Raw genomic sequence first — 24000 nt, 5'->3', positions numbered from 1 at the left:
GAAAGTACAGTTTTGTACCTACCATAAATGTAGATGTCCGATAGGTATGCATCTGCAGTCATAACATATGGGTTGTCCTGCCTCAGGCAGCCCTTCGGTCGGCCATATTCCAAAGTCTGGGTCTGGCCTCGGCTGATGTCACACTTCACCCGACGTCATAGCTCCTGGGGTATAAAGGCATCAGCCGACGCCATTTTCCTCAGTGTTTCTTGCCCCAGATGCCAGGTGCCCTCTAGGAAGGCTAAATTTGTATAAAAGTAGCAAATTCCAAACAGTAGAAATCAAAAAGTATATATACATATATACATACAAACAAATACACCATAATAGATTCCCCCAGCTAGCTAAGAGAGGGGTAAGTACCCTAGGAATACCACAGAGGGGAAGGAGGGTGGGTAATCCTGACTGCAGATGCATACCTATCGGACATCTACATTTATGGTAGGTACAAAACTGTACTATGTCCTTCAAGGATGCATCTGCAGTCATAACATATGGGTAGAATACCATAGCCAAACTGGGGGAGGAGGCACTAAGATAATGATGGTGTAGTTAAGATCCCTTGTAAAACAGCAGTTGCAAAACCTGCTCGGGATCTGGAGTATAAAGGAAGATTGTAATGCTTGGCAAATGCATGCACGGAGCTCCAAGTAGCAGCTTCTAAAATGTCTTTGGTAGCCACTCCTCGTAGGAAAGCTGTAGTGGTGGCTGTAGCTCTTGTGGAGTGAGGCTGGATATTTTCAGGAGTTGTCTTTCCATGAAATGAGTAGCAGAATCGAATGCAATTTCCTATCCATTTTGAGATTGTCTGTTTTGAAATTGCTTTCCCTTGTACTCCTGTTGCATATGCTACCAGAAGCTGGTCAGTTTTTCTGCTGGCCTTAGTTCTGTCCAGATAGTAGTGCAGTTGTCTGTGTACATCCAAGGTGTGTAGTAGTTTTTCCCCCTCTGTTCTGTGGGTTGGGGAAGAATGTAGGTAAATGAATAGCTTGGTTCAAGGATACCCTGGATACCACCTTTGGCATAAAAGTAGGATTGGTTCTCAGAGACACTCTATCCTGGTGAAAGATGAGAAAAGGCTGCACTGCCATTAATGCCTGTAACTCGGATACCCTTCTTGCTGAAGTGATTGCTAGCAGGAAGGCAGTTTTCCAAGATAAGAACTGTAAGTCTGCTGTTGCTGCTGGTTCAAAGGGAGGAAGTGTTAATTTTTCTAGCACAAAATTGAGATCCCATGCAGGCAGAGGTGGTTTCCTTGGAGGTTTTACATTTTTGATCCCTCTCAAAAATTGTCTGAGGAGAGGATGAGAGAAGACAGGAGGATCCATGTTGTACTCTGCTGAAATTGCTGATGCATGAATCTTAATGGAAGAATAGGACAGGCCATTGTGGAACAGTTCTGCTAAGCATTCTAGTATGTGTGCTAGGTTTGACAGTGTGACATTTGCTCCCTTTGCTGCACTCCAAATGAGGAATCTCTTCCATTTGGCTGAATATGTTTTCCTTGTGGAGGGTCTGCGAGCCTCCAGGATAATGTCCTTAACCCTCTGAGATAAAACAGGTTGGTTTTGTTTTATGCAATTTTCCAAGCAGTTAGCTGCAGCGTTTTTAAGTTTGGATGCAGGGTCTTGCAGTTGTTCTGCGTTAGAAGTAAATGACATAGAGGTAGAGGCCATGAGTTCGTCCGAGACATGCTTTTCAGTAGCGGGTACCAATGTTGCCTTGGCCAGTCTGGAGCTATCAGAATTACCTTTGGCTGTTCCTCTCTGATCTTCAGTAGAACTTTGTACATCAATGGGAGAGGTGGAAAGGCATATACTGTCAGGGCCTTCCAGCTCAAAAGAAAGGGAGTCCACCTTCCAGGCTTGTGGGTGGTATACTCTTGAGCAGAATTTCTTCAGTTGGTGGTTGAGTGGGGAGGCGAACAGGTCTATCTCTGGCATTCCCCATTTCTTTGTTATGGTTTTGAAGATGTCTGGATGCAGCATCCATTTGTGAGCATCCGTGGTAGTTCTGCTTAAGCTGTCTGCTAGTGAATTATCTTTTCCTGGTACAAATCTGGCCTGCAGTTGGATGTTGAGATTCAGACCTAAGTTCCACAGGTCCATTGCCATCCGGCATAGAGGGTAGGAATGCGTGCCTCCCTGTTTGTTGATGTACCACATGACTGTGGTATTGTCCGTCCTTATCAGCAGGTGTCCTTGCTGGAGGAATGAACTGAATGCCTCGATTGCATGCTTCACTGTCAGCATCTCTTTTAGATTTATGTGTAGATTCAGCTGGTCTTGGGACCATAGGCCTTGGATACACTTGTCTTCCATGTGTGCCCCCCAGCCTAGGTCTGAGGCGTCCGTGGTAATGGTCTGCCTTGGATGTGGTTTGTGGAAAGGCAATCCTCTGTTTATCTGGCAGGCCTGAGCCCACCACAGGAATTCTTTTTGCAGGCATGGAATGATTGGTATCAGGGCTTCTAGACTGTGTTTGTGTTGAGACCATACATTCCTCAGGTACCATTGTAATTTTCTCATATGCAGCCTGGCATGTGGGATCAAGATTATGCAGGATGCCATGTAACCCAGGGCCTGCAGGACTTTCCTTGCAGTAAGCTGAGTTTGTTTTGTTAATGCCATGAAATAGACTGGTAGTTGCTTTTGTTTTTCCTCTGTAAGAAAAGCCATCTGAGTTATTGTGTCCAGTTCTGCACCCAAAAATGTTATCCTTTGTGATGGCACTAGTCTTGACTTTTGTATGTTGACTGTGTATCCCAAGGCTTGCAGCAGTTGTATGACATAGGCCAAATCCTTTATTATTTTTGTCTTGTTGTCCGCTTGTATTAGGCAGTTGTCCAGGTATGGGTAGATTTGAATTCCCTGAAGCCTGCAATGAGCAATTACTGATGCCAGGCATTTCGTGAATACTCTGGGCGCAGTAGATAAGCCAAAGGGCAATGCTGAGAATTGATAATGCTCTGATCCTGCAAGAAATTTGAGGTGTCTTCTGCAATCTGGTAGTATAGGGACGTGCAGGTATGCCTCCTTGAGATCTAGAGTCACCAGCCAAGACTCCTTGCCCAACATGGGAAGAAGTTGCTGTAGGGTCAGCATTTTGAATTTTGGAACAATGAGATATGTGTTCAGTGCGGACAAGTCGAGAATAGGCCTCCATTGATTTTCTTTTCTTGGTACAAGGAATAGTCTGGAGTAAAATCCTTGGCCTTGTTCCATAGATGGTACCTTTTCTATTGCTCTCATCCTTAGTAAGCTGATGATTTGTTTTAGAGCCTCTGATTTCTGGCTTGGTGGAAGGTTTGGCATTCCTCTCTTTTTTGGTAGAGTGTGGAAGTGAAACCTGTAGCCCTTGTCTATTGTTTGCAAAGTCCATTTGTCTCCTGTAATACAATGCCAGTTTTTTGAAAATAAAGCTAGCTTTCCGCCCAAGGGTGCTTCCAGTTGTTCCCTGGTAGGCGGAATCAGAGCCAAGTCATTGTGTCTGTCCTGTGGAAGTGGTTGCAGTCGCAGCTGTGGCGGCACTTCTCTGGTTGGCAGGTTGCTACTGACGACCCCTGTAGGCACCCCTTGATTGACCTCTGCCTCTTGGGCGTCTATTTCTGCCTCTCTGTGCTCTAGAGGTGTCTGGAAAGGACCAATTCTTTGAAGGCCAATTTCTGCTGAACCTCGGAGGTTGGACCTGCAGGAAATCCTTGACTGTTTGGACAGATTTTGCTTTTTCTTCCACTTTCTTTAGAACCTCCTGTGCAGGGGAGCCAAATAAACTTTGTTTCTCCATAGGGGCATCTAGGAGTTTAGACTTAACATGGTCTGGCAAGGATTGTTCTTTTAGCCAGGCATGCCTTCGAATCACTGCTCCAGTCATAGCTGATCTAAATGAAGCCTCCAGTGCATCATAGCCACATTTCAAGAAATGATTACTGACCTGCTGAGAGTTGTGTACCAAATCCTGAAGGGACTTATGGTCTAAAGGTTCAGGAGAGGCCAGCTTTTTATTCAGCTGATCTAACAAAAATTCCTGGTACTGTATCATGTGAAATTGACAGTTTAAAGCCCTGGCAGAAAGAGTAGCAGATGTATATACCTTTTTACCCCATCTCTCTAATGCTCTAGATTCTCTTTCAGAGGGTAGGGGGTTTTTGGCAGAGGCAGCTGCAACACCTTTAGGGCCCTGAGAATGGTTTCTGGGTCTGCAGCATGGGCCTTATACAAGTGGAAGTGAGAATCCGGGACCCTGTAGTATCTGTCAGGTTTGGCAGGGGCCAGGGGAAGAGAATCAGAGGCAGTACTGGCATCATTGTATGCATCATCAACAACTGATAGTACAGGTGGTATGGCTAAAGGCCTATGCTGTGGTAAGTGTAAAAAAGTCCTTAGCCTTTTCCTAGAATCAGAAAAATCCTGACCCTGCCATTGGAAGTGTTCCCTCATACAGTGTAGGGTTTCCCCAAATGAAAATTCTTCTGGAGGAGAGGCAGAAGGAATGGAGTCTTCTGCATCAGAATCCTCATAAGGTGAGTATGGGCCTTCCTGATGGTCAGATAAATCTGAACCATCCAAGGAATAGTCAGAGGAGAGAGGTTCAGGGGGTTCAGTCCTAGGCCTCTTTTCAGGAGGGGGTTGTGAGGCCCTGTCTGGGTGAGGTTGGGATCCCCTGATCAGAGGAATAAGGTCCTCAGCAAGGCTGAGAATCTGAGAACTTGAAGTAGGCCTGTGAGAGGGAGCTTTTGTAGGTAAGGCCTTGGAAAGTTTTGCTGCTTTAGCCCTGGAAAAGGCCTTGATAGACATAGAAGCAGGGGGTCTAGCTGCCCCACGTACAGGAGTAGAGATGTCCAACGGAATAGTGTCGGACAAATCTTGTGTGCCTGCTTCTTCAGTAGGAATTTCTGTAGCCGACTCAGCCATGGCCTGTGTGGCCTCGGTTGTCGGAGGCATGCTTTCGGCCGAAGGGAGAACCGAGGTCTCGGTCTCAGCCGAAACCGAGACACTCGCGGTAGGCCTAACCGTGGTTTCAGCTGAAACCGCGGGCCGCGAGTGTCAGTCCTTTTCCTTGCGTTTCTTAGCTAAATGAGTAGTCGGAGTCTCCGACGACATTTTATATGCAAAAGCGGAGCCAAAAAACTCTTCTGCAAACTCCGACAGACGTCTAAGTGTCCTTCGGTTGAAGGAAGCACAGGCTAAACAAGCTGATACGTCGTGGTCTGGGCCTAAGCAAGGAAGGCAGTAAGAGTGGAAATCCTTATGAGGTATTTGTTTCCCACAAGTTAAACAATTATTTACTTTGTCTGACATCGGCTGAGGCAAGAAAGAGTCCCCAATGGGGTACTTAGCTTTTTTAGAAGTCTTCGGTAGTTGAAATCTCTGGATCTGACCGACCGGCACTTGCGAACAGCTTCTGCTTCGGGCACCGCGTGGCAAGAAAGACTGAGGAAAATGGCATCGGCTGATGCCTTTATACCCCAGGAGCTATGACGTCGGATGAAGTGCGACATCAGCCGTGGCCAGACCCAGACTTTGGAATCCGGCCGACCGAAGGGCTGCCTGAGGCAGGACAACCCATATGTTATGACTGCAGATGCATCCTTGAAGGACATGTAGTTAGGGCAACTCAAGCTAGTTGAGCTGTTTGAGGGAAAGGCAGTGATGGGATCTACAAGAGGCACCCGTAGCAAACTTGGCAATCTTGTTATAGCAAGATGTCATTTTGTTTAGTTCGCTTTGGCGAAGATTAGTCAGGAATGGGGAGGCATACAGTAGGGTGGATAATAGGTGTGTTCTAGCAATAGTGGCTTTGGCATAATTGGCCATGAATTGCTTGTTCCGATACAGTAGACCAAGCTTTTTGTTTACTTTTTTGATTGTTTGGGCTATGTGTATGTCAAACTTTAGATTGTTATCAATTATTAATCCTAGGAGTTTAGTGTCAGTTGTTGGGGTGATTGAGGTATTGTCCTTGGAGTTTATGGTGAAATCATTATTTAGTGCAGGAGCTATAACAGGACTGAAAAGAAGTAGTTTTGTTTTTTTTGGGATTGAGTATAAGTTTAATGCTAGAAAACCATGATTCAGCCAGAGTAAAGTTGTGCTGTGTTATTGTTTGAAGTTTGCTTAAGGTTGGGGCGGTGCATATGATAGTGGTGTCGTCTGCACATTGCACTATAGAGGCAGAGGGAGAGATGGCAGCTATCTGATTTGTAAATATGGAGAATGGTAAAGCACCAAGTATGGAACCTTGAGGGACTCCTATGGATACAGGTAGGAGGGAGGATATCTGGTCCTGCCAAAGAATTGCTTGTTGGCGGCCTGATAAATAGCTGATGAACCATGATATAGTGAGGGAGTTAATGTTAAGGGTAGATAGAGTTTTGAGAAGAAGACTGTGGTTGACCATATCAAAGGCTTTAGATAAGTCTAAGAATACAGAGGAAATGAAAAGTTTGTTGTTTCTATGGGTGTTGAGCATGTTGGTATATGAGAGTAGAGCAGTGATGGTACTATGGGGGGGTCGAAAGCCATGTTGAGATGTAGCTATAAGGTTATTTTGTAGGAGGTATTGCATTAGTTGTGAATGCACTACTCTTTCTAATATTTTTGATAAAGGAGATAAAATTGCAATTGGGCAGTAGTTGGTGAGCTCAAGGGAGTTGCCGCCTTTGTGGAGAGGAATAATATGAGATATTTTCCATAGGTTAGGAATTTTGCATTCTGCTATGGATATATTTTAAGCTGTTAGTTGAAGGAAATCAGCTGGAAGTTTGTCAGCAGATAGTGTGGTAGGCTTTAGCTTTTTGAGGAGTTTAGTAATAAGTTGGGTAGGTGCTGGAGACAAGGAAAAGCTAGAGGGAGTCTGTTGTGTGGTAGGGTTAGTAGGGGTTGGAGACGGTGTAGGGCTGGTGGTATTATTTAGGGTGTTAGATAGAGCTACAACTGTTTCCTTAAATAATTTGTTGAATTGTGTAGGGGTGCTTTCTTTGTCGGTTGGAACTATGGGTGCGGGAGTGCTGGTTTTACCTGGATGCAGTAATTTAGTTATTGAGGCCCAGAATTTCTGAGGGTTGTGAGCGTTCCTCTCTTGTAAGGTTTTGTAGTAACTGGTTTTATCAAGTTTTATAAGTTGTTTGGACTTGTTCCGTAGAGCTAAGTAGTTTTGTTTTGAGGTAGTGGTTTTAAGTTTATGATACTGAGCCCAGGCTCTGTTTCTGTCCTTCATTATGGATTTAGTTTCTTTTGTTAACCAAGAGGCATAGTTTGTCTTAACTCTGATGGTTCGGGCTGGTGCGTGACGGTTTAGCATTGAGAGAAAGTTTGTATTAAAGTAATCTACTGCTTCATCTAGGGGTAGATGTTTTAGGGGAGTTCATTTACAGTATTTTAGTTCACTGTTTAGGTCCTTGGCTTTGAAGTTCTTTTTGTTATGAACTATTTTGAGGATGGGTTGTTTATTATGGTGGGATTTATTTCTAATATTCAGATCAAGTTTGGGATGCAAGAAGATTGCAGCATAGCTGGCTCAAGCAGCTGAAAATCATAATCACCACTTACTGATTGAGGACCACTGGTGTGGAAATAGAATAAACCTGCTCATTTTGTCCACCAAGACTCTGGAACTCCCTGTGATGTGTGTTATTACTAGGAACTATTGAGAAGACATTGCCCATTGCCACACTCTCATGGCTTCCTGACATAATGGGTATGAGTGGGTTCCCCCTTGCTTGTTGATGGACCCGATTACTGCCATACTGTCCATCTGGATGGATGGAAATCATACCCTTAGGGAGAAAGCCCTAAAAGGCTTGCAACACTAGAAGGACGACCTTATCTCACAGACAATATAATGTGAAGCTTGGCCTTAGTCATGAACCATGAGCCTTGGACTTCCCTTCCAAATGGCCCCCGGCCCAGAAGAGAGGTGTCTGTGGTCACAGTGGCTATCAGAGATGGAAAGGTGAAAGGCAGATACCATGAGAAAAGATGGAAGGTCAACCACCACAAAATGTGATGCATGCATATAGATGCAAGTTATATTAGAAAGTAAAGAAAATGATGTAACATTGACCACTTGAAGAGAAAGGGTCGACCGCAACCCTCTCATGTAATATCTTGCCTGTGGAATCAGTGTAATAAAAGCAGCCACTGATCCCAGTAGTTGAAGAATTAGCTTTGTTGAGGGACTGCAGTGAAAGAGGACTAAAGGAGCTCGAAGACAAAGAGATAGAACTCTTGATTCTGGCAGTCTGGCTATTTGGGTATCATGTCCAGGTGGCACACTATGAACTGTATCATTTGTCTCAGTGTCAGCTGGCTTTTCTTCAGATTTATTGTACTCCCTAAGTGGTGAGATAATTGCAGCAAGAAGTCCCTTCACTGGATAAGTAGACGTCTGGTGGGAGTGGTGAGGAGCCAGTCATATAGATAGGGGAACACCCTGAACCCTTGCAGTCTTTGGTAAGCTGCCATCACTGCCATACATTTGGTGAATACCCTGGTAGCTGTGGTGAGACCAAAGGGCAGTGCTCTGAATTAGTAATGACTGGCTCATAGCCAAAAGCAGAGAAACCTTCTAGATTGCCTCAGTATCTTTACATAGTAGTATGCATCCTGAAGGTCTATTGAGCACATCCAGTCATCCTTTCTCAGAAGGACTGCATCAATACTATCTGGAATTTTGTTTGTCTCATAAACAGACTTTAGGTAACTAAGGTCCAGAATGGGCCTGTGGTCCCCAGCCTTCTTCAGAACCAAAAAGAATCTCAAACAGAATCCAGATCATTGCTGGTCTGATGGGACATCTTGAATGACTATTTTTTCCCCAGCAGCTTGGATATTTCTTCTACTGCCATTCTCCTATGACTTCTAGTATGTTGGAAATTTTCTCTCTGCTTTTTGGGTGAAAGCAAAGGGAATAATGTAGTCCCTGGTGATTATCTTCTGCACTCAAGAATCTTTTGAGTGATGGCCAGCCAGATGTGAGAGTGCAGAGATCAGATTCTCCCAACTGCCTTCAAAGTGCGGCAGTCAAACAACCGTTCAGAAGCACTGGAAGGGTTTCTCAGTAAAGGGACCTCAAAACCCTTGATTCTGCAGTCCGTCTTTGCCCTTTGGATAATGTCCACTTAAGTTATTCCCCCTCTGCCTCAGATGGCTTTGTAACTATAAGTGTCATGGGCAAAATTCTGGAACTTATGAAACCAGAGTTTATCACCCTTCTGGTTCTGGGAAAAAATCCTTTGGTGGGGTACAAAAATGCATGCCTACAGCAGACAGAGTCTTGCTCTCCTGCTCTCTACTAGTGAGCATCTCTTTTTCCTTTGGTCCAAATAGTGCTGAACCATCAAAGGATGTCTTAAAGTTCGCTGCAAAATCGCAGAGATGCATCTAGGCATGCGGACGAATAGCAATGCCGGTACCTGCTGCTCTTAAAGTGCCATCCACAGCATTGGAAAGTAGGCAAATGGACATATTAGACATGGACTGCACAGTAGATAGCTGTGACTCTGCAGCTTTCTGTATGTCTGCAGGCAAGTTACCCAAGAGGCATTTGGAAAACAAATTAGATTGAGTCATGTGAGTCAGACAGTTCAGTGTGCAAAAAGAAAATGTCGCTGAAGCACAAGCTCACTTTTCAAATCTGTCCAACTCCCTACACAATTTGTTAGAGGGATGGACAGAGATTATCTCCTTGGAAAAGTCCTTCTTAGTGGCTGCCATAACCACCATAATATCTACTGCAGAAGCATTGCTCCAATGAGACCCATTTCAAGGGAACATAAGGATTTTATCAAAGTTTTCTGGGGACTGGTTTCAATACATTGGGCTCCCTCTAAGATTCCTGACAGACCAAATCAATGAACTTGTCAGAGGGTGGAACCATCCAGACAGTAGATTAGCTAGCCCCAAAAGCCTCAAAGAACACAGACTCCTATTGGGAGAGGGCTTTGGATGACCAACCCCCCCTTGTTTCATCAATTCAAGGGTCTCTCTGAAAGAGATATCTTCCAAGAGGGAAGCGGGGCATACCTCCCCTTCCTTGCAGTTATCTACAGTGAGTGATTACTGAGACAAGTCTACATGCCTCCTTTTGCAAAACCGCTTTCTGTAACTTTCTTCAGCAGGGTGCTCTGGAGTAGGTTCAGAATCGGATCAGGAACTTGTCAAGGGAGGACCCTCGAGAATAACTGAGGTTGGTTGCTTCTGATTGAAAGGACATGCAGAAGGCCCCACAAGATCCAGAGGGAGTCAAGGCAGTGCCAAGTGCATGTGAGGAACATCATCTCTAGATCTGGGGAAGACCCTTTTAAAGGCTTCAAATGGCAAAACTGAGATCTGTATCAAAGATGACCTCCCAGGACCTGAAGATCCAAAGGAAGGAATATCCCCATTCCCAACCTGACTTGTCCCTGAAGCTGAAATCAGAGCTGAGCCATCGAAGGCCGAAGCACCCAGAAGCAGAAATGGGTTCGATAACCTCAGAGTTGAACTCAACAACCCATACCTTGGCTCTGAGATCTTTTGTGATCTGACAGTGCCAGAATTGAAAGGGTAAGGGAAACTATTTGAGTCAAAGCAGAAGATGCTCTCAGCTCCAACAAGGATCTCTCATGGGCATCATCTGGAACTGTGCACACTGGATTTGAAGTTCAGACTGGAGAAGCAATTACCAAAAAGGGAGCTGGCTTGACTAGACCCAGACTGGGGGAGGCACTGGGATGACTGGGTCTTTCATGGAGTATAGGGGAGTGGAGCTGGGGGCTTGCCAGCTGTGGGGAGAAACAGCATGTTGCTTCCTTTTCTCTCTCTCTCCCTCTCTCTCCTTTTCCTCAGCAGGCTTAGCTTTGTCGAGTTTCTTGGAAGAAGAAGCCAAAGTGTAAGCCAAAGGGGTCGAGTCTTTCACTTGGGCAGGGAGAAGACCCTTAAGTATTAACTTATACCTTCAGTCAAAAACAGCCCTTGCTCCAAAGGAAGCGCAGGATTCACATTCTACTTTGAGATGGTCTGCCCCTACACAGTAGATGCATGTAGGTTTTAGGGGATCTTATGCCCATAGACACTATATTTTTTGATGACAGTGGCCTTGTCAGACATCCTGGAAGAAAGTGAAACACAATACACAATGACCAATAAACAGCATCATATTCTAACAGTTACACAGCAAAGCTAACTAACAATAAAGTAACTTTAGAAAGACAAGATATTGCTACTATTTAAAATAGCAAAGAAATAATAGATTTTATACACACACACACACACACACACACACACACACACACACACACACACACACACAAACTCACACACACACATGCAGTGGATATAAAAAGTTTACACACCCCTGTTAAAATGCCAGGTTTTTGTGATATAAAATAATAGACCACAATAAATTATTTCAAAACTTTTCCCACCTTTAATGTGACCTATAACTTGTACAATTCAATTGAAAAACAAACAAATCTGTTAGGGGAAAAAATGTAAAAAAAATACAAAATGTACAATAAGCTGGTTGTATAATTGTGCACACCCTTACACTAATACTTTGCTGAAGCACCTTTTGGTTCAATTACAGCATTCAGTCTTCTTGGGTAGGAGTTATCGGCATGGCACAGCTCGACTTGGCAATATTTGCCCACTCTTCCTTGCAAGAGTGCTCCAAATCTGTCAGATTGTGAGGGCATCTCTTGTGCACAGCCCTCTTCAAGTCATCCCACAGATTTTCTACTGGATTTAGGTTTGGGCTCTGGCTGGGCCATTCCAAAACTTTAATTTTCTTCTGGTGAAGTCATTCTTTTGTTGATTTGGATGTATGCTTGTGGTCATTGTTGTGTTGAAAAGGTGAAATTCCTCTTCATCTTCAGCTTTCTATCAGATGTCTGAAGGTTTTGGGCCAAAAATGACTGGTATTTGGAACTGCTCATAATTCCCTCCACCTTAACTAAAGCCCCAGTTCCAGCTGAAGAAAAGCAACCTCAAAGCATGACACTGCCACCACCATGCTTCACCGTGATAATGATGTTCTTTTGGTGATGCGAAGTGTTGTTTTTGTGCCAAAAGCACCTTTTGGAATTGTGGCCAAAAAGTTCAACCTTGGTCTCATCAGACCATAGCACATTTTCACACATGCTTTTTGGGAGACTTGATGTATTGTTCTGCAAATTTTAGCTGGGCCTGGATATTTTTCTATGTAAGAAAAGGCCTCCGTCTTGCATCCCTACCCCATAGACCAGACATATGGAGAATACGGGAGATTGTTGTCACATGTAGTACACAACCAGCACTTGCCAGAAATTCCTGCAGCTCTTTCAGTGTTGCTGTAGGTCTCTTGGCAGCCTCCCTGACCAGTTTTCGTCTTGTCTTTTCATCAATTTTGGAGGGACATCCAGTTCTTTGCAACGTCACTGTTGTCCCATATTTTCTCAACTTTTTGATGACTGTCTTCATTGTGTTCCATGGTATATCCAATGCTGTGGAAATTTTTTTGTACCCTTCTCCTGACTGATACCTTTCAACAATGAGCTCCCTTTGATGCTTTGTAAGCTCTCTGTGAACCATGGCTTTCGCTGTAGCAGGCAACCGAGTAAATGTCAGGAAAATCCTACTAGGACAGCTGAACTTTATTTGGGGTTAATCAGAGTCTCTTTAATTGATGGCAGGTGTGTACCCAAGAAGACTGAATGTTGTAATTAAATCAAAAGATGTTTCAACAATGTATTAGTTTAAGGGTTATGCAACCAGCTTATTGCACATTTTTTTTCCCCCTAACAGATTTGTTTATTTTTCAATTGAATTGTACAGGTCATAGGTCACATTAAAGGTGGGAAAAGTTTTGAAATGATTTACTGTGGTCTCATTTTTTTATATCACAAAAACCTGGATTTTAACAGGGGTGTGTAAACTTTTTTATACCCACTGTATGTGTATGGGTAGGGAAAGAAAGAGAGGGAAGAATATTCCCACAAAAAGTTAGTTAAAGTTGAAAATATTTTTAAATACAAACTCATCATGAGCAACATGTTCTACCTCTTTTAGCCAATCTCATCTCGTGAAAATGTAAAGCCGCTAGAAAGCTAATCTGCTTTATGAGCTGATTTTAGGTGAGATCAATGAGCTACAGGAGTTCTGACAGCTGAAACCTGATGTGTTAGCACAAGATAAGTTTGCAGTTGGGAAGATAAACCTGATTCAGAGTTATATTCCTACCAGACCATGTAAGACATGAGCAACAATAAGGTGACAAACTATAAAGAGCAAGGTATCTCACAGCTGAGATAAGAAGCATGTTCCATACAGAGACGGAGTGTGTGTAGTGTATAAGGAACAACTTACTTGAGGAAGTGGTAATCTCAATAACAATATGGGAGTTCAAATAAGCATGGAACAGACCTAAGGCAACACAATGGAAAGAAAACTGCAAGCTGTTGGTTAACTATGTTCAACAGCTTAACCACCAAGCGCAGAAATTAAACTGGGTGGGATCAGAATGAGTAATATTCATTTGGTCTCAAAGTCTTGGGTTCAATTCACAGCCTTAGGAGCATCTCAAAGTTTAATTAAGGTCTATAGTAGAAGCTCGAATAGTTAAAAGAGCGAACGCTATTTGATCGAGATGTAAATATCAAAGATACTAATTAGCGAAGACACAGAACAGCAATTTTTTTTCCCAGGGAAAAAAATTGCTGCTCTGCAAAAAAATAAAAATAAAAAAAACAAATGCAAACACAACATAAACTGGGGGTCTTCATCCCCCCAATGTAGGGGACTGTGCCCCCCCCCCACTTAAATATACCAACTCTGAGATCGCACCACAGTGGAGGAAATGGCAAACTCCCAAAAACGGCCCAGTGATTTTTTTCCCTGGGAAATAAATCACTGTTCCATGTCTTTGCTATTTAGTGCCTTCGATATTTGTAGCTCGATCAAAGAGCGTTCGCTCTTTTGACCGTTCAAGCTTCTGATATAGACCCATTTAATTAGCATTCTTAGAAGCTTGATCTTGATTCTTGCTTTTGAGAGCTAGACTTCAAATGCTCATTTCTATTTGTATTTTAAAATGATGTCCATAGCAATAAACAAAATAAATATTCATACTTGATTCTGTTCACCAATATTTTATAGTACTCTTTCACGCAAACATGTGTGAGTAACACACACAAACACACAGAATTCATTTAATAAAATATGAAATGGGCACACTCCAAGACATTTTATTTGGCTATCATCAACTGGGGAATGACACAAAATTAAGTATCTCAGTATAATATTATGAGGACGCCTTACTGTGTGTAGGAGTCATACTTTACTTTTTGTTGAGAGACAAAGAAATCCACTTTCCTCACTTCAACAGAAATATCATCAACAAGGCAGAAGAAGTTGTAACCTTCCATCCACTGCCCCTGACAGTGAAAGAGACTCAGAAGATGAAAAGAAAAAGCACTGGGGTGTTAATATTGAAGGAAGTGATAATAAATACAAAGGTTAGCTGCAAGACTCTAAAGTGCCCTATATTTAAAAACTGCAAAGGTACCTGCTGCCAAGATATTTCCTGCCATCCAGAATGTTGCCAGGGCACTTATCATGGCTCCTCTCTTTTTACGTGGCTGGAACTCCGAGAAGTAAGAAAAAATGACAGGCATTGAGCCACCAACCCTTTTAAATAAAATAAATAAATAATTAGTATCTAAAAAACTAACATAACAAATACAAGAAGGCAAGGCCAGTCATTAAATGGGATTGCAGCAGTACTGTACACATAATTATTTTTAACACTTTATATTCAGATTCTTTTGTGTAAAGAAGCATACAACATTTAATTGTCCTGTTTTCTGGAAATAAGTCATACTAAACAGCACTTTTTATGATCATGATTACTATGTAAGAGTTGCCCATATTAGATCACCCTGGAAGACCTATTCACACTTTGCACTAGTCGATAGCAATTGACATAAACCAAAATCAGATACAGACATAGCACTGAAATATCTTTGAAGTTGCCTCAAGAGTTTAGAATTTATGAAAAGAGGGTGAGGTCTACAACCACTAAATAATACTACATATTAAAAATAAAGACTTCCTTTACCGAATTTTCACGCAAACAACACATTGACATCTCATATACAACTGCCTCATATATATATATTTGCAAGATTTATCACAGACTTGTAGTTCATCATCTGATTTTACTCAGGTGGTTAGGAAACATGCCATTCTACCTTGTGCAGAAGTCAGAAAGACAGTACAGCAAATTTCATGTACAGAGAGTGTGCATATTCAGACAGACTGCATGTAATAATCCAACAAAAACATTTCAAATAACCAGTGACAAGACTTACAAAGAGTATAATTTGCTAAAATAACCTTTAAGGGCTTAAAAACTTGACATATCTATAGAGGCCAGGCTGCAAGTAAATGGAAAAAAATACCTTTTGTCAGGGGTCAATACCAAGGGGAATCAGGATGTTTTAGGCATTACTTTATCTTTTTCCTCTGATATTAAATCTCTTTGCAGAATTCTTAATATGATCTGGTCAATCTTAACTGCTGATGAGTGTATTAGAAACATTGTGGGAATCTAAACCTAGATTTTATTTTAAGTTATTGAAATGTATGTTATGTTATAAGAATTTACAACCTAGACTTGAAGGAATCATGGACAGGACAAGTTTAGGGACTTTAAGGTGTGGATTTTGTTGTTTTTGTGCATATATTAACAGCACAAATGAATTTGTTCACCAATCTACTGGTAAAATCTATAATTTTAAGGTTCTGCAAACTGTAAGAGTTGTCAGTGTATTTAGCAATATGCAGTGTGTGCTCATCATTTTATCTAGGCAAAACAGATCGGTTACTCAGGGACCACATTCGTGAGCACATCTATTGTATTAAGAAATTAGACGAAAAATTGCTTTAGCGAAACATGTTCGTATATATGGTCCAGCACATTCTTTTACATTTATGGTCATTCAGATTATTCAGGCTGATCTTAGAACAGGTAATGTTAAGAATAAGGTAGAACATGCCGAGCCGAGATGGATTGTTTTATTACAAGATGACAGAAGGGCTGGCCTCAGCAGTTCTCCTGAAACCTTATCTCCGATTACGTGGTTTAACTAAATGAGATTGGTTACTTTGTATATATTATGTATAAAGACGTGTGTTTTATAGTCATGTGACTAGATTTACTGAGTATTATTGATCGATTTGTGTGATTTACTTGTATTTAAATTATTTGATTAACTTTGTTTTTATTATGATCTGAAGAAACATACTGTATGCAAAAGGGCTTATCTACTTTTATTAAATCATTTTTAGCCTCAGTCGTCTGGTGGTCCTTTTTCATTTTGTTGTTTACTTTCTACTTGTTACTGGAAAATAAAGGACAGAAAGTAGAATTGTGTGTTCTTCTGATTGAGGGTAACAGACACACAAGCTATACAGCTTACATAAAAAGAGAAATAATATTTTTTTAATTGGAAAAGCCACACAAAGAAAAAAATGCTCATATTGAAAAGCAAAGTAAAAACAAATAACTAACACCATATTGTGTGGGGAAGCATCATATACCTAAATATTTATCACAATGGCTGTAACAACAACACCCAGAGATACCCCACCACAGTGTAAATTAACACTCCAACTAGGTAACAGTATCATCCAACCCTGATGCATAGCTGTGGGTAATTTTTAACTGAGGTGTCCCTCTACTGACCTCCAAGACCAGCTGTCAAATAAAATACAACAAATGAGTGCATATGCAATATCATGCATAGAGTCACTCAAAGAACTTCACTGTCTGGTTTGCTGTGAAGGAAAGCAAATGCATACATCACATGCAGAAATGTAAACTATGTACTGCTGCAAGCAGGGATGGGCAATGGGAATCAGTGTGACTTGGGCAGAGGAGGAGATACAGTGAGACTGATGCACCATGATTATATGACATTCTATCGAAGTGCACAAGCATTGAAACATAATGAATCAATGCCAGTACTTCTAATACAAACTTAAACATACAAAACAGAAATCCACAGACTCGCCTCACCTTACTAATCTGTGCTAACTTTAACAGTGACCCTTCCAGTAACCCTACAAATTAACTTATAAAAACTCCTTTCCCATAACTGTACCACTCCACAAGACACTTGGATGCATTCACCCACACACACACACACACACACACACACACACACACACACACACACACACACACACCACTAAATCTATCCCCTTACCTAACTCTTAACATAACCTGCAAACACTTGCACACACACTCTCCTACCTCACAAACTCAAAATTCCTGAATTTGACAACAAAATGCATTTGATCCTTTTCCCCACCCAAGCACATGCTGTCAAACAAATTGCTGTTTGACACATTGATGAACAACCTACATCACTGGGTGCACCTTTGTCCTAGGATTGCACTTACAACCCTGTCAGTAAAAATACTGCACTCAGTCACTGGAAAAAAAGGTTTTGAATAATACTGACAGCTCCATAACCTCAATGCACAGAAAAAAAGGCATGTCTGCTAGCAATAATGGGGTGCAGTTTGCAGGACTTAAGGCAGGCTAAAAGACTAAGGAACAATTTTAGAGAAGTACAAATGTACGATACACTCTTACAAAATAAGGGATACGTACTCACTATTACCAGCTGATCTGTGAGGGAAGCTTCTGCATTGTATAACTGATGAGATTTCCTGTGTTATCAGCTTGACTGTTTTCTTCTCTCTTTTCCAGGCAGATGAAGAAACATGAACCTCCTGCTGGTTAACACCCTGGCATCATGCATTAGGCTAACACCGCATGCCTAGACTTCTCAGTGCAACTGCAGTTACAGTCTGTTTAAAGCACAGATGCTATACCTGTAAAGCATAGCCTCTGAGGGGCTTAAATACACATGCTATACCCATAAAGCATAGCCTCTGAGGGATTGAAATATTATGTCCTCAATTTCCTGTGCACCATGACAGTCCGAGTTTTGAATCACAGAATCCAGAATTGCATTTGCTACAGAAGGGTTTACACAGGTGGTCCAGTCTATGACCCCACATGCCTGCAGCACATGCAACTGAGTGTGGCTTACAAGTTGAAGACTGCATTGGTGGCTGGCAGAAGACAAAACAAACTGTCAGTGTTAAGTATTACTATTATTACATTATTTATTTCAGCTTTTTTGAGACTCTAATTAGTTTTACATATTAAACTTCACGTTTTACATGCTATTAACTTCTGTGGTTTGAATCCGATACATTTATGTCTATTTTGTAGCCCTTTCATCCTTCTGTCTGCCTGTGTGAACCACTATTTTGACGTCTGGGTTTATTTGCATTACACACCAGCACTGCCTTCACATAAAAATACAAACCACACACCCACCTTCGAGGAGGCTCTCAATAAAAATCTACCCAAACAGCAGAGGCCTCCAAGGAAGAAATGCACTTGATCACCACAACACAACACTAATCACGAGACATGTAACTCTCCTAAAGAGTGTGGCACTCAACCAAAGCCCCTAAGGCAAAACAGCATGCCCAACACACTAGTCATAGGTGACTCTAAAGTGAGGCACACTAATGTCCCACTCACTAGGGTGAATAAGAAGAAAGTAACAGTCAGGTGCCTGTTAGGCGGCTGGATCCACCACATAACGCACGCACTCAGGTCCCTCAACAACAGGTATGAATATAACTCTTTCATTGTACATGTGGGTGTGAATGACCTGAAACATACCTCCCTGGATTACATGAAAAGAGACATGGAGGAGCTCTCGGATTATGTAGCCCAGGCGGGTATGACCCTAGCCCTGAGCAGCATCCTACCATCACCCAGAATCCTACCACAGTACAAGCAGAAAATGATTGATTTCAACAATTGTCTAAGTTTCTGGTGTCATTCTAAGGGGAACCTGTACCTGTCTGCCTGGGATGAAATGACTGACAGACCTCGATGCTTTGCCAAAGATGGCCTGCATCTGTCACCCCTGGGCTTCCAGATACTGGCCAAGGCTCTTGCCACCCCTATAGTGCCTTTTTTAGGCAGTGTTTCAAAGAACAAATTACTACCATAACACCTACAAACAAATGCAATCTGAGGGTCATGCTGCTCAACGCTAGAAGTCTAAATCTCAAAATGCACTTGCTCGAAGCCCTCCTTAAAATGGAGAACTTCAACATTTGTGCTGTAACAGAGACCTAGTTCAAGGCAGGAGAAAGCACCCCTGCACTACCAGGCTATAACTCATTCCACACCTTTTGGCCCCAGAACTTGGACTGAAGCTCCAAAGGCAGTGGTGTTTCGATATTCATAATGGATGCACACACCTCCAGACTGGTAGCCCAACATAATGCATCTGAGATACTTCAGGTGCAGCTAACACTGGGTAAGACAGTGATTCAGGTTGTAGCCTGCTATAGGCCCCCAACCATGTCCCAAGATTCACACTCCACGTTCCGAAGTACCCTGGAGGATATTAGGGTCCAACCTAACACTCTCAAACTGGGCAACTTCAACTACCCCTCCATTAACTGGGAAAACTACTCATGTACCAATACACCTGCCCAATGTTTCCTGGAATTCATTAATTCCAATGCCCTGGAACAGCTTGTTCTTACCTCCACTAGAGGTAGCAACATCCTCAACCTGGTCATTACTAACATGGGTGACCATTGCTCTACACCAATAGTCAACTCCTCCCTGGTTAGATCCGACCACAAACTAATCATCTTGGAGGCCATAAAAGTACCTCACAAAGAGTATCCTAGGCCTTAAACACTTGTCCTATATCGACAGACTAAAAAAACTCCAACTATTCTCTGTCTCATATCGCCTACTTAGAGGTGATCTCTGCTTGACTTAGAAAGCCATGTTTGACCCAGCTCTGTTAGAAATGCTACATTTAAAGAAATCCTAATCCATCCACACCACATGCTCCAGACACCTCAACCTAATTACCACAATCAACAGAATGTGCTGGAGGGACAGGTTCATAACCCAGCGACTGCCCATAGGCAAGACTGCTCTGCAATTTGTAGCATGTTACAGGCCACCCTCTCAAACTCAGGAACCTCACATGGCCTTCCTGAAAACAATGGAGGGGATAAATGTATCTCCAAACACCATCATACTAGGTGACTTCAACTACCCTAATATAGACTGGGAACACTACTCAAGCCCAAACACTCTAGCCCAAAGGTTCCTGGAGTTCATAAACTCAAATGCCATGGAACAACTAGTCACCATCCCCACAAGAGGAGAAAACATACTTGATCTCATCATCACGAACATGGGATCACAATGTTCAACACCGGAAGTATACCCCTCACTGGTGAGATCAGATCATAAACTAATCTCGCTGGAGGTCCTCATCCCGCCCCACCTGAAATAAAAAAGACCACAGTGAAAAACTTCTCAAAAGCCGACTTCACACTTCTAAAAACTAGTGTGGTCTCCTTTAAGGCCCCTGAGCCAGTGGTAAACATTACTCAAACCACTGAATCACTTACAAATGCCTTCTACCAGCACCTACAGGACTGCATGGATCAGGCAATCCCAAACAAAACTAAGACTCTTTGTACCAAAGGCAAGCGTCCAGTCTGGTGGACCCCAGCCATAAACAAGCTCTACAACAAAAGGAGGAAGCTACTACAAGATAGAGCAAAATCCTTGAAAGGTAAGACACCTTTGATCATTATAAGTAAAAAACTAAGAGCTCTCATAAAATCATCCAAGGCAAATTTTGAGAGAAAAATCGCCAAGGACTCAAAAGACAATCATAAGGCCTTCTTTAGCTATGTTAGAAACCTAGGAGGAAACTCCCAGATATGCTCAGAATTAGTTCAAAATGATGTGAAGATTACTGAACCTACACACATTGCCAACATACTGGCTGACAGGTTCAGTGCAAACTTCTCCCCCCCCCCCAAAAGGACAGATATCTATCCCAGAGGATTGTAGGCCCCCCAACATCTCCAACGCCCAGGTGAGAACTGCTCTCTCCAAAGCAAAAAACACAGCATCCATGGGACCGGATGGTGTCCCCGGCTGTGTGCTCCACGAACTCAATGAGGAATTAAACCCGCAGTTAGGACAGCTGTTTAATCTTAGCCTCACCTCAGGATACGCACCCAAGGAGTGGCGACGGCGACTGTGGTCCCACTTCACAAGGGCAGTGCCTCCACCGACCCTGGAAATTACCGTCCCATTAGCTTGACAAGCCTTATCTGCAAAGCCATGGAGAGGATCATAATGGAACTCATAAATAAAGACATAGGGAACTTGCAGACTTTGGATCCAACCCAGTTTGGCTTTGTCAAAGGCAGATCATGCCTTTTAAACTTGGTTGACTTTTTCGAGACAGTTACCAAGGCCATTGATGAGGGAAAGGCAGTCCATACAGCCTACCTTGACCTGGCAAAGGCCTTCGACACAATACCCCACTCAGGTATCATCGAAAAACTCATCAGCTTGAATGTAAACCCATATATCACAAGATGGGTTGCAAACTGGCTAAGTGACAGAACCCACAAGGTCAAAGTTGCTGGAGCCATGTCAGACTCAAAGCCTGTCACAAGTGGTGTCCCACAGGGCTCAGTCCTGGGTCCACTCTTGTTCGGCATCTACTTTTCTGAAGTACAAGCAAACACAGGAGGGTTTTGGCTGACAAAGTTTGCAGATGACTGCAAACTGGGCGCCATAGTCGAAAACACATCTGACACAGATATCCTTCAGAAGGGCCTCACAGAAACGGATAACTGGTGCCAGAGCCATGGCCTAAAGTTAAATGCCAAGAAATGCATAGTCATACCCTTCGGGAAAAACAAGGTTACCCTAGCTACCATATAGGTGGCAATCCACTGAGCACAGAAGAAGTCATCAGGGATCTGGGGACCCAGGTTGACAGTAGCCTTTCGTTTGACACTCATGTTGCTAAAGTAGTTAGGAAAACCTTCTACATTGCCCACCTGATCATGAAGGGATTCACATCTAGATCAAGGGAGGTCATCGTCCCCCTGTACTCATCACTCATTAGACCTATGATTGAGTACAATGCCCCATTCGGAATGTATCTGACCCGACACCTGCAGCAGCTGGAAAGGCCCCAAAAGTTCCTCACCAAAAGGATAAAGGGTCTCAAAAATATGTCTTATGCTGCCCGACTGAAAGAACTCCAGCTCTATTCAGTCTCATACCGCTTGCTCAGAGGTGACCTGTGCTTGACATATAAGGCCATGTCAAACCCTGATTTAATGAATATGCTTCACCTCAAAAAATCTAGATCCCTCAGAACCACAAGGGCGGGAGACTTAAACCTTGACACGGTTATTAATAGAACGTGCTGGAGGGACAGATTCATCACCCAGAGACTCCCTATGCTGTGGAACAAAATCCCAGTACATGTGAGGCAGAGCACCTGGCAGGCCTTGTTCAAGAGGAATCTTGACCAATGGATGGGGGATCGCAGATATACCCCAGGGATTACTTCAGTGTCACTGCTTGACAGAGGCACAGCAAAATAATAGGCATAGTTTTATTCAAACTAAAGGGGTGGCGAAAGCCAAATAACTATGGGCTAGGCTTATAAATGCCCTTGGGCAGATAGCCTAGTATGAACCTATGAACCTATGAACGAATCTTGATGAGTGGATGGGAAATAGAAAATTCAGCCCGGGGATCACTCCAGTGGCTTTACTCAACAGAGGCAATGGAACTAAGGTCGGGTGGCAAGATGCCAGGGTAATCCTATGGGCAAGGCTTGTTAAGGCTCTGGGGCCATTAGCCTAGTACACACCTGTTAACCTATGATTACTTAAGTCATTGTTTATACTCCTTTTAATGAATCTGGATCCTTTACTTACAATTTCTGTTGGTGTTTCCTGTATAAGAAGGATCAAATCAAAATGCATATGTACAGTAATGTATATTAACAAGCTATACATAGAGCAAGTATAAATTTCAGGCCAATGATACACAACTGAAAGTCAACAAAATATTTGGCCAAATCATGCTACAGTTATTTGTTCTTGGATTCCAATGAGGCTAGTGAAAAATTCGGTACATGCCACACATATGGCTCACCAGCAGCAGTGCAGTCAACTTCAAATACATGAAGGAACTTTTATGCAACTTCCTGCATTTTTGAGTGTTTAAACTGAATATACAGCCTGATGGGACTCTGCATAATATTACTTACTGAAAGCAAGAAAACTGATGAGAAAAGAAAGGGCCACAAGAGATCAGTGTGATATACGGATTCTATGGGTTGAATATATAAAGGCTACAGCAAGGTGTACACAATGTTTACACCTCACAGTAATCTTCCAGAATTCAAAGACAACCCTACCACAGTGCTTTTGAATGAAGACGTGCAGCACCAAGGAAGGCAGCTTCTCAGGCTGTGCTACATGCTAATGAGGCAGTGTGGGAGACAGTCATATACTAATTAGCCATATGGTCTCCCCCAGAACTGCTTGCAATTACGCCGCCAAATGATCCATGGAATGTAATGACCATGGCCAAAAAGTAGTAACTCATATAAAAACATGAGTATTACAAGTATACCCTCATGCATGAACTCTTCCAAGAAAATCATATTATAAACAGTTGACAGGTTTTACATAAACCACTTCTAAAAATACCACAGCCACTAAAGCAAACTGAGCAGGAATGGAGAAATTAGTAAAGACAAGGTTAACCTTTTTGAGGCTGTAATAGTAAGTGCTAACATCTTTTCAAGGGTTCAAGAAATTTCTGAAAGAGTAAAAAGTAATCAATAAGAAAACATTTTCTTGAACTGGGATATGTGCATTTTGATTTATAATTTAAGCAGTTAAGTTATCAAGTTAATATAAACAGTTATGTCCACAAAATGGGCACTTATGTTATTAGCTGACTGTATCTCGGTCAACATAAATCCCATTCGGAGTTAAATTTTAATGTGCAAAAAACAAGTGCTGAGTAAGCATAGTAGAAAGTCTTCATATAATAGCAACATTAAAAGGTGAT

General features: G+C 42.4%; 1 protein-coding gene across 1 annotated transcript in view; it reads right to left on the bottom strand.

The window, feature by feature from the left end:
• LOC122806959 (synaptic vesicle glycoprotein 2C-like) overlaps positions 1-24000 on the bottom strand; it is a 419490-nt gene that overhangs the window by 319678 nt on the left and 75812 nt on the right. Inside the window, exon 5 of the mRNA XM_044077810.1 lies at positions 14524-14645. Coding sequence (XP_043933745.1) covers positions 14524-14645 — 122 coding nt within the window. The remainder of the gene's footprint in view (positions 1-14523; positions 14646-24000) is intronic.

Source organism: Protopterus annectens, chromosome 7.part0, assembly GCF_019279795.1.
Source record: "Protopterus annectens isolate FY-2018-M chromosome 7.part0, PAN1.0, whole genome shotgun sequence".
Classification (NCBI taxonomy): domain Eukaryota; kingdom Metazoa; phylum Chordata; order Ceratodontiformes; family Protopteridae; genus Protopterus; species Protopterus annectens.
This window is presented reverse-complemented; position numbering and strand designations above follow the sequence as displayed.